The sequence below is a fragment of the Palaemon carinicauda genome, chromosome 9 (genome assembly GCF_036898095.1).
Source record: "Palaemon carinicauda isolate YSFRI2023 chromosome 9, ASM3689809v2, whole genome shotgun sequence".
NCBI classification, from domain to species: Eukaryota; Metazoa; Arthropoda; class Malacostraca; order Decapoda; family Palaemonidae; genus Palaemon; species Palaemon carinicauda.
In genome coordinates, this window is record NC_090733.1 from 78,888,677 (window position 1) to 78,900,925 (window position 12,249).

General features: G+C 45.6%; 1 protein-coding gene across 1 annotated transcript in view; it reads left to right on the top strand.

Moving 5' to 3' along the window:
• The first annotated feature begins 962 nt into the window (after positions 1-962).
• Positions 963-12,249, top strand: part of Pdhb (Pyruvate dehydrogenase E1 beta subunit) — a 119,212-nt gene continuing 107,925 nt past the window's right edge. Inside the window, exon 1 of the mRNA XM_068380121.1 lies at positions 963-1,121. Within this exon, the coding sequence (XP_068236222.1) occupies positions 1,092-1,121 (30 nt within the window). The 5' untranslated portion in view covers positions 963-1,091. The remainder of the gene's footprint in view (positions 1,122-12,249) is intronic.

A 12,249-nucleotide genomic window follows, 5' to 3' on the forward strand; every position in this document is an offset into this window, starting at 1 on the left:
CTGGTCCTATATTCAGCAGGGAACCCTACTCTCTACAGGACCTTCACAGTTATTTTATCATGTTCATTCCCTTGACTAGCCAGACAGTACTAAATTGGATCCTTCTCTCTGGTTACGGTTCACTTTCCCTGTGCATACATATACCCAGTTTGGACTATTCTTTACAGATTCTTCTTTGTCCTCATACACCTGACAACACTGAGACTACCAGGCAATTCTTCTTCACCCAAGGAGTTACTGCACTTGTAACTGTTCAGTAGCTACTTTCTTCTTGGTAAGGGTAGAAGGGACCCTTTAGCTGTGGTCAGCAGCTCTTCTAGGAGAAGGACACTCCAAAATCAAACTATTGTTCTCTAGTCTTGGGTAGTTCCATAGCTTCTGTATCACGGTCCTCCACTGTCTTGGGTTAGAGTTCTCTTGTTTAGTGGTACACTCGGGCACATTATTCTATCTAATTTCTCTTTCTCTTGTTTTGTTAAAGCTGTTATAGTTCGTATAGGAAATATTTATTTAAATGTTGTTATTGTTCTTGAAATATTCTATTTTTCCTTGCTTCCTTTCCTCAAAGGGCTACTTTCCTGTTGGGCCCCTGGGCTTATAGCATCCTGCTTTTCCAACTAGGGTTGTAACTTACCAAGAAAAAATAATGATAATTCAGCATTTTAATTATGATAGAGCAGTTCTTACACGTAACCCCATGAATAATAGTTTTCGTAGACTCTCTACCTAAACCTCACAACACACTAAGTTAATGAAACGAGATGCCTATATTTGTCGTTTTATCATTACCGTTTACTTTTAACGTATTTTCACAAGCAGACATGAAGTAGTCCTACATCTGTTTAGAATTAATATGTGTACCATTGTTAATACCTACAGATTCTATTCCAATTTACCCAAACTTCAATAACTTGTTGGTTATAGTTAGAATATTCTTATATATCCTTCAAACATAGTTACATAGTTAAATCCAGCTTTTCTGTTGCATAACAATATGTTACAAAACTTCGCTGGTTTTCATGTCGACAGTCGACCATTACCATTGACTGTGTGTTTACCCGGTTAGGCTTAGTCCTCTTCTTACTAAAAAAATGACTTTAACGGCAACCAGGGCAGCTAAAGTGAGTGCAGGGCATTTTATATTTATATTTGAAATGTTAATCAGGTGGCAATTAATACATTTTACGTGAACATCATAAAGGTCATCTCTGAAGACCTCTGCAGACGACATTAAAGTCAAATCAGCTGATATCGCAGAGAACTTGTTTCCCAGAAAGTGAACTAAACAAATTTAATTCATTTCGTTGTGCTTATTGATCAATTTCTTTTCTGTTTTGGATAAGTTAACAACGCTGTCTACTGTGGCGAAAGTAATTGGCCTTTCTTTAGGCCTACGGCAACTTGTCATCTTGAAGTAGGCTACACCTACTCTACTTGCCCTTGATACCAAAGTGTCCTTTATACCTCCTACCCTTTTATTTGGTTACTTTAATACCTTGGCAGCTATTTGATTATTTGAACCATGTATTTTACAAACTAATTTAAACACATTTTTTCAAAATAATTAACTAGAGTCAATGCGTAGAGGTATTTAATGCAAGTAGAAATGAATGAAAAAATATCTAATTTATGCTAAATGATGTGTAGTCTTAGTTCATGTTTGATTAAGGGTCAGGAGTCGTCTCCCACTTTCCCAGTCAGGTATTAATGACCCAATCCCTAGGTTAATTAGGAGGGTGTGGTTAGGTTAAAAAAATTGCTTTAATGCATATGGCCGGAAATTAAGTTGTTTATCATATAATTCCTGAGGAACCTAATGTATTATATCATTATTGACAAGCGTATATGCTTAAATTTCACCGTAACCAGTTGAAAAAATATATAGCTTATGTCACTGGTAACAAAGTGGCAAATTACTTAATAAAACAAAAGTTTATGAAAAGGAAGTAGCGTCTGTAGTTCACTGAGACAAAATGGGTGTAAAATTTCCTAAGGTATTGTAAAAATACATTTTCAAAGAGAGACAAACACAAGAACACCACCTAACTTAAGGATCCCCATCTAACCTAACATAGGAGCCATAATCTTAATTACTTACCGTGGGGCCATGGCCCTTGCAAACCCCCCTCCCCCTTAGACTGCTGTATTCTTAGTTTATCCTAGGTCTTAGGTCTCAACCCTGCATTTGCTTCCCAACCAGCTCTACTTCTGGCAAGGTAAAACTAAATCAGAATATTTCGTAAGTCGTAAAACAAGTATCATATCGTATTTCAGTCCAAAATAAACAACAACGTCCCCATAAACGAAATTGATTTGACAATTAATAAGAAAGTTGAGACCTGTCCTGATGAACTACATTCACCCCAAAAGGGAAATGGAGGTAGGCCTATGTTAGATTCTTAACTTGTCATGAGCTCTACCCCTCTACTTGGACTCCTTGCCTAACCTGACCTAGAGGGCCAGATATCATAGTAAATAAAGGTTTGTATTCTAAGCTAATCCTACATAACCTAAAAAACCTAGAATTCCATTTCCGTACTTGACCGAGGATTTTACCCAGCAAACGCATAGTGGCGCACCGCTGGTGAAGGAGGAAGAGAGCAAGTTTCAGGGGTTTAAGATCTCGAAACTTCCATTGACTAGGAAGGAAACGTTGTCACCATTGGCTAAGTCCTCATCATCAGGAAAGTAGACTCCTCAGAAGGACCCTTCGGCCTCTATCCCTTCAGGGGAACTGTCGGATAGCGCATCTATGAGTAAGCAGCCATGGTTCGGCGCCTTGGTCAGGACCATGGATCAGGCCTGCGTACCTTTGTTCCCTTTGCGACATGCGGAATGCCCTGGGGTTTCTCTTGGGACTTCATCCGTTTTGACCGACCCAGGACAATGGACCACGACTGCTTCTTCCCTGAAGAGGAAGAGAGGAGTACCTGACAAACTGCCTTCATCCAGGGTCAAGCTGACTTTGGTCAGATCTCCAAGGTTAGAGGTCTCCCCTGTAGAACCATCGTCGCCTCTACCCACCGATGCCTCTCCCGTTGACTTGAGAGGCTCTCGTAGGGAAGAGTCAGTTCCGGACTCTCCCCTTCCGTCGCTGAAGGAAAAAGCCTGTGGAGAGGTCTCCGTTTCGCCCTTGGATGTGGAGAGGTCTCCGTTTCGCCCTTGGATCCTGTAGAGGTTCCTAGTTCTCTCCCCGCCAAAAAGGTCGTTATATCCTCTCCGGCACCCAACCCATAGAGTTTCTGACATACCAGGTGGTGAACCTATGGGCCAATACCATCTTGAAGCGAAGGGATGCGGTGGCCGAGAGATTCCACCAACAGGTTCCTAATGCTGAGTTGTTCCGCAACTGGAATACAAACCACGCTATTTATTAGGGGTTTTACTTTCGACGTAGCTGAAATGACGAACCATTAAAGTTTAGTGAAGGTTAACTACTTACACCGCTAGTTAGCGGGAGTAGGGGAGGGTAGCATGCTACCCCCCCCCCCCTCACACACCTGTGATTGAGCTCACTTTGCTTTTGGCACGGATGGTGAACGGACGTTGCCGCTCTTCATCCTTCGCCTTTATTTGGACAGCCATTAATCTGTTTTTTTTTGCTTTTTCTTTTTCTAGTGTGTGTTTGTGAAGTTGACTTCTGCTACCATGCACACCGGCCCTGGGCTCACCGGCCGGCCTTTTGGAATATTTATGTCGGCGGGGGAGACAGATCCTCACACCTTTGTCCTATATGCAGAGGTCAACGGTGTGATAGTGATAATAAGTGTATTGAGTGTAGTGAGTGGTTTTCCTCCCAGTGGGAGAGGTTTGGGTGACGGCGGAAGAAGAAGTCTAAACGGGATTTGTTCCGTAACTGACATACAAACCACGCTATTTAACCCTGGATAGGTACGCTCCTCGGACACCCCTTTAAGGGTATACTCGGACGCGAACGACCCCGACGCCAAAAAAAATTCTTGAAAAATCAGTTTTTGCAGTAACCTCTTTTTTTCTTTTGCCAAAAAAAACTTCAATGAATGCTTAAAACAACTGTAAAGATAAATACTACTCATCTGCAGAAAAACTATTTATTATAAATATTTTAAAAAATTAAGTAGAAAAAAAAAAGACCTGACATAAAAATTCATAAAAAAAAAGTTTATACATATATACACAAATCCTTTTAGGAATTGATTCTTGAATGTTTAGGACACATCTTGATGTATTTTGGATGAAGTTAGACCCATGGAGGTGAAGATCTGAAATGAGAAAAAAAGGGTAACTTTTTTGGCCAAAAAAATTTGTCCAAATTTCATGAATTTTTTTGGGTACCCAAATGAGATAGGAAGTGGCTAATTTTTTTAGGGAATAAACATATGTTATCCTAAAATAGAAATATGTAAAAAAATCTTCATTATTTTGTAAATTACATTTATATCAGGGGCCATATCTAAAGGTAATTTTTTGAGTACTTAGAAATTTCGTAAAAAAATACATATATTTAATATATAATATGATATTTATGCAGGTGAAAATATACCAAAATATCACAAATTCTATAGGGAACAAGAATATATATAGATAGGTCAACTTACGCTTCGGATATGTCCACAAAATGGCCGCCAACCACACTGACTCAGACTCCCTAATCTGCCACTTGAAATGTAGGAAGGGTATGTCAATTTCAAGGTGTTATTTACTAATCTAATTATTATTGGATATGCATAAAAATTGTATGGTGGGATGCTGGATAATTTTCGATTATTTTACGACTATAAAATTAAAATTCTGACCCAAAAAAAATTTTTTGAAGGGAAATAAAATCGAAAAAAAAACAAAAATGTGAAACAATATAATATTTTAGCTAAAAAAATTTGATGTTATTCAATCAAAAAAGAAGTAAACAAAATTTTCCGACAAATAAACATCTAGAGGAATCATTACTCTGTGATAGTTCCTTAGTACGTAGTAATTTTGAAAGAAATGGGAAAAAACGAAAAAATGGCAATCACCGGAAAATCGAACACATACCTATATATACGCCATATCTGGCTAAAAAAAAAAATAGGCATGGGTAGCCAGATCATCTAGAAACACTTTCCAACACTATAAAAATATAAGTTTTGCGACACTACTTGCCAATTCCTTACGGTAACATGACTAAGCAAAAAAATGCAAAACAAATAAAAAGGGGCACTCGCGGAAAAATGGCTAACATTCTAATATACGGCATTTCAGAAAAAAAAATTCAGCCACGTGCTAGGCAAACCATCAAGGCACATTTTCCGACAAATAAACATCTAAATGAATCATTACTCTGTGATAGTTCCTTAGTACGTAGTAATTTTGAAAGAAATGGGAAAAAATGAAAAAATGGCAATCACAGGAAAATCGAACACATACCTATATATACGCCATATCTGGCGAAAAAAAAAGATAGGCATGGGTAGCCAGATCATCTAGAAACACTTTCCAACACTATAAAATTATAAGTTTTGCGACACTACTTGCCAATTCCTTACGGTAACATGACTAAGCAAAAAAATGCAAAACAAATAAAAAGGGGCACTCGTGGAAAAATGGCCATTCTAATATACGGCATTTCAGAAAAAAAAATTTCAGCCACGTGCTAGGCAAACCATCAAGGCACATTTTCCGACAAATAAACATATAAATGAATCATTACTCTGTGATAGTTCCTTAGTACGTAGTAATTTTGAAAGAAATGGGAAAAAACGAAAAAATGGCAATCACAGGAAAATCGAACACATACTTATATATACGCCATATCTGGCTAAAAAAAAAAAATAGGCATGGGTAGCCAGATCATCTAGAAACACTTTCCAACACTATAAAAATATAAGTTTTGCGACACTACTTGCCAATTTCTTACGGTAACATAACTAAGCAAAAAAATGCAAAACAAATAAAAAGGGGCACTCGCAGAAAAATGCCCAACATTCTAATATACGGCATCTCAGATAAAAAAAAGACATGCACGTGTTAGCCCAACCATCAAGGCACACTTTCTAACACATAAACATGAAAAAAAAATCAATAATATACGGCAATTCCTTACTACGTAGTAAATTTTTACAAATATTGAAAAAAAACAGAAATTGGCAACCGCAGTTAAATACCCAATACTGTATACCAATAACTACGTCGTATCTGACAAAAACAAAGTCACGCATGGGTAGCCAGATCATCTAGACACACTTTCCAACACTAAAAAAGCAAAAGTTTTACGACACTATTTGGCAATATCTTACGGAAAAATGACTTGACAAAAAAATGAAAAAGGGGCACTCGCGGTAAAATGCCCAACATTCTAATATACGGCATCTCAGATAAAAAAAAAGACATGCACGTGTTAGCCCAACCATCAAGGCACACTTTCTAACACATAAACATGAAAAAAAAAAATGAATAATATACGGCAATTCCTTACTACGTAAAATTTTTTACAAATATTGAAAAAAAACAGAAATTGGCAACCGCAGTTAATTACCCAATATACCAATAACTACGTCGTATCTGACAAAAACAAAGTCACGCATGGGTAGCCAGATCATCTAAACACACTTTCCAACACTAAACAAGCAAAAGTTTTACGACACTATTTGGCAATATCTTACGGAAAAATGACTTGGCAAAAAAATGAAAAAAAAATGAAAAAGGGGCACTCGCGGTAAAATGGTCCTCGTGGTGATGAACGACATTTTAACTAAAAAAAAAATCATGCACATGGTAGCCAAACAATCCACCAAGACTTTCCACAACTGATAACCTATACAAGTTGCACCATTCTACGACAATTTCACAATACGTAATAACTTTGATAATTATGCAAATTACCTTAGAAGGGTAAACTCGGTCGCGCTCGACCCCGACGCGTCTCAGAAATCGGGGAAGGAGTACAGCTACAGCAATGCACATCTGGACACTACTAGAGCGTGTAGGGGAGACACCTCCTGCAGGTCGATCACCCACAAATTCAGTCACGGGGGTGAGTCACGTGAGAAAAACCTCTTTTTTTTTTGACGATCGGGGTCGCGTACGACCCACCGTACCTATCCAGGGTTAATAGGGGTATTATTTTCGGCGTAACTGAAATGACGAGCCATTAAAATTTAACCAGGGTTTACCACCCACACCGCTAGTTAGCAGGGGTATGGGAGGGTAGCTTGCTACCCCCCCCCCCCTCACACACACTTGTGTGCTTGAGCTCACTTTGCTCTCGTCTCGGATGGTAGACGGATGTGTCCTCTCTCATCCTCGCCTCTCTCTTGGCAGCCATTAATGCTTTTTTGCTTTTTCTTTGACAGGTTTGTGTGTGAAGTTGGCCTCTGCGATTATGCGCACCTGTCCTGGATTACCCAACCGCCCCTGCGGAACATTCATGTCGGCGGTCGAGACAGACCCTCACATCCTTTGGCGTTGCCTCCCCTAGCGAGGCAGCTCCACCTCTTCCCCCGGGGGAGGATGTGTCATTAACCAATCTTTTTCAGCTTTGGTCTTCCTTGGGGCTCGAGGGTTCGCCCTCCAAGGAAGCATTACTGTACTTGACTACATCCGATTGGGTGCCGCTATCAAGGAGTCGCCGACTTTGGCAGAGGTTGATCCTCTGTCAATTGTCGACGTTGTGGTGTCAGAGGTATCCAATGCGGTATCTCCTAATACCTCTGCCTCTTCACATCCCGCAGTAGCTGAAGGCTTAGTTTCTCCCGTTCCTGCTCAACCAACGAGGGAGAAACTAAGTCCAACAGTCTCTCCTGCTAGTGTTTCTCCTCCTCGGGGGAGTTCACTTACAGAGACTCTTCTTCGGAGGACTGCAGAAGGTCAGCTTGCTGATCCAACGGCGCCCAGAGGGCGCATCCGTCGCAAGGCTCGCCTTCCTCTTCGCCGGAGAGGCCTTCCTTCACCTGCGGTGAGGAGGTGCATCTTTGGTTCATCATCTTCGTTGGAGTCCGCCGCAGAGGAGCCTCGTCAGCGTTCTTCGACTGTTCCTGCTATGGTCCTGGACCTCTCAGCGGATTGTACGCGATCCCCTTCGGTGGAAGGTCGTCCTTTCAAAGGACACGTCGACCTTCCACCCGACAGACCTGCTGACCTGCCGTCGCCGTTCCTGAGAGCTGATGCGCGCTACGCGCCCACGAAACCTGACTTACATGCTCGTCAGGCATCGAACCCTGTTACGGGGCATCAAGGGCATATAAGCCATCGCGCGCATACGTCCCTTATGCGCCATGATGGACATGCGCGCCAACGTTCTCCTGCGCGCCAGGCTTTGCCTGAGGTAGCGCGCCAGCACTCACTTGCGCGCCATTAACCTCATGCGCGCCAGCAACCTCCTGTGTGCCAGCGCTCTTCTACGCGTTAGCGCTCTCCAACTCGTCAGCGCTCGCCAACGCGCCAGTGCTCTCCTGCGCGCCAGTGCCCACGCACAGCGATCTCTCCTGTGCGCCCAAAAATTCGGATCTGGGCGCTGTCGGGAAGTCAAAGACTTCTACGCGCCAGCGCTCGCCAATGCGCCAACTGCTGTCTCCAGCGTTCGACATCGCGCGTTCACGCGCAGTCACCCTCCCGCGCCCGCGAGAATACGCGCGGGCGCGAAGTTTGCAGTTGTGCGCCACCATACTGACGTACGCCCACACGCACAGGCTCCAACTGCGCGCCCACGCGCCAGGGGTATCTCTCCTGCGCGCGCGCACCCTACGACATCTACTGGGGCGCGCAAACTTTCACCCGCACGCCCGCGAGTTCAATGACCTGATCATGCGCGCCCACGCGCGTGATCAGTCTCCTGCGCGCTCTCCTGTGTACCCACAGTCTCCCGCGCGCTCCTACGCGCCATTACTCTCCTACGCGCCATTACTCTCCTGCGCGCCCTCGCAATCGCCCGCGCACGCGCATCATCGGTCTCCCACGTGCGCGCGCTCCAGCAGTCTCCCGCGCGCGACCCCTGGTATTCTCCATCGCGCGAGCACCGTTACGTCCCCCCGCGCGAGCGTCAATACCCTCCCGCTCGCGAGGCTGCTGGACAATGCACGGCAAGGTCGCCATCGCCACATTCCCCTCCCTGCAAGCGCATAACAGCGCGCACTGCGGCGGAAGGGAAGCATCCAGAAAGGTGTAGGATCTCTTCTTCTTCTTCTTTTCAGGCGACCCCCCCCCTATGGAAACTCCTCCCAGGGATCCGTCAATCCCTGTTCCTCCAGAGGGAGTGTCTGACAGCGCTGCTGTCAGTCAACAGCCATGGTTCAGTGCGCTAATTAGAGCAGTTACACAGGCTTTCATGCCTGTTCTCTCTGAATTGGGGCACAGATCCTTGGCTGTTTCTACCCCTTTGAAGAGAAAAAGAGGAGTTCCGGACGCGGTGACTTCTCCGAGAGCTAAGTTGACTCCTCGCAGGCCTTCGAGGCAGGTTCCTTCACCCCCCCCCAGACTTTTTCTCCTTCCTTGTCGGACGAGGACTTCCCATCCTCAGGGGAGTCACGTGAGGTGAGACGTTCCCCCATTGCACCAATGAGGGAAACCCCACCTCGCGTTGAAAAGTCTTCCCGGGTAGGGGCTGAAAAGAACTTGCCACCGTCTATGTTAGAGTCCTACATGCTTCCCAGGAAGGAGTCGAAGGACTCGAAGACGGTACCAAAATCCTCGACAAGACTTAGGACGGAGCCAGCTAGCCACTCAGAGAACGTCCGCGAATCTCCCCAAGAAGAGCCTTTGGGGACTGGAGACTTCGCTGCAAGTCCAACATCCGGAGGAGAACTACAAGAGTCAGAGCATGCATTTTGGCAGGTTCTGACTCTTATGAGGGCTCTCAATGGGTTTGCCGACCCAGAGATCCTCCCTCGAGAGGGCAAAGACACGGTCTTGGACCGCGTATTTGGCACTCAAAAACCTTCTAAGGCCAGTGCAGCTCTGCCCTGGTCTCAGGGGGTTAAGAGTAGATCGTTGTTCAGCTCTCTGAGTTGTCCTCCTCCAACCGTTTCAGTGCCGGCAACAAGCTTCTCCCACCTCCTCGCGTACAGCAAAGGAGGTACTTCGAGATCTTGGAGGACCCTTGTTTAGCTCTTCCTCTCCACCATTCGTTGGAAGAGCTTACCAGGGGAGTCCCTCTTGAGAGACACTCCAACCGACAGGTCTCGTTCTCGGCAACCGAGATCCTTAACCAGGAGAAGTTTGCGAAGTGTGCTATGCAAGCCACTTCGTGGCTGGATATCTGGTTAGGGACCTTAGGTATCCTGATACGCTCTGCGGACTTCTCTAAAGCACGTACCAGGGAAGCTATGGAGACCATCCTCCTCTCAGGCACTCGCACGATCGAGTTTCTGGCCCACCAAGTCTCGAACTTGTGGGCAAACACCATCCTGAATCGTCGGGATGCGGTGGCTGAGAGGTTCCATCAGAAGGTCCCTAGCACCGAGATAAATAGGCTCAGGCATTCTTCCTCAGAAGGAACAAACTTGTTTGAGCCTAAGGATGTGGAACAGGCCGCTGAGAGATGGAGGAAGTCCCACCAAGACTCCCTCCTGCATAGGGCTTTGACAACCAAGCCCTATAAGCCTCCAGCACCCCAGCAGTCCCGTCCGACCAAGACCACAAAACCGACGGCAGCAGCGAAGACAGTGGTGTCTAAGCCCTTTCCTGTCAAGGTCAGGAAAGGCAAAAAGTCCTCCAGAGGAGGTAAGAATCCTAGAGGGAGCAGCCGAGGCCGCAAACGCTAGGATTGGCAGTCCTCCTGCATGTCCACCAGTGGGGGGATGCCTTCAAAGTTGCGCAGACAGGTGGCAGCAACTCGGGGCCGATTCCTGGACGATTTCCGTAATCAGTCAGGGATATTGCGTCCTGTTCACAACATCTCTACCTCCCCTGACGACGAGTCCAGTGTCTTTGAGCGCCCTTGCCATGGGATCTGCAAGGGGGCAAGCCCTTCGGGCAGAAGTCCAGACCCTGTTGAAGAAGGGCGCTCTCCAAGAGGTCCTCGACGGGTCCCCAGGCTTCTTCAGTCGACTCTTTCTTGTAAAGAAGGCGTCTGGAGGCTGGAGACCAGTCATTGACCTCTCGGCTCTGAACAAGTATGTCAAACAAACTCTGTTCAGCATGGAGACCGCAGACACGGTCAGACTCGCAGTGAGACTGCAAGACTTTTATGTGTACACTGGATCTGAAGGATGCGTATTTCCAGATCCCAGTCCATCCGTCTTCAAGGAAGTACTTAAGATTCAGCCTAGACAACAAGGAGTACCAGTTCAAGGTGCTGTGTTTCGGTCTCTCCACAGCACCGCAGGTTTTCACCAGAGTGTTCACCCTAATATCTTCGTGGGCACACAAGATTGGCATTCGTCTCCTCCGTTATCTGGACGACTGGCTGATCCTAGCAGACTCAGTGTCATCCCTTCTTCAACACCGGGACAAACTTCTGGGACTTTGCCAGGATCTAGGGATCATGGAAAGTCTCTAGAAGTCCTCTCTGCTTCCCACTCAAAGACTAGTGTATCTGGGCTTGGTTATTGACCCAAATCTCCACAAAGCCTTCCCATCAGACGACAGGATAGCAAGGCTGAGGAAGGTCGCAAGCCCTTTTCTCAGACGAGAAGAACTTCCAGCCCAATCGTGGTTACGTCTCCTCGGTCACCTTTCATCTTTGGCTCGTCTAGTTCCCAACGGTCGCCTCAGGATGAAATCCCTCCAGTGGCGACTCAAGTCCTGGTGGAGTCAAGGTTACGATTCCCCGAACATCATGTTCCCTATGGGACCTGCGGAACGGACGGACCTCCAGTGGTGGGTGACAGATGAGAACCTACGAAGAGGAGTGAATCTTCTCGTCCTCCCCCCGGATTTGATGCTGTTTTCGGACGCCTCAAAGAAAGGGTGGGGGGCCCACGTACTGCACCACATGACCTCAGGCCTGTGGTCAGAATCAGAAAAGTGCCTCCATATAAATCTTCTAGAGATGAAGGCCGTCTTTTTGGCCCTTCAACAGTTCCAACAGTACCTGGTGGGTCACTCAGTGGTGGTGATGAGCGACAACACCACAGTAGTGGCTTACATCATCAAACAAGGAGGTACCTTTTCAAGGCAGCTATCCAATCTTGCAGTAGAGATGCTGAGATGGGCCGAAGCCCACTTGATTCCGCTATCGGCACGTTTCATTCCAGGCAAGAGGAATGTGCTCGCCGACAATCTGAGCAGAGCGTCTCAGATAGTGAGTACCGAGTGGTCTTTGGATCCTCTAGTAGCCAACAAAGTCCTGACTTT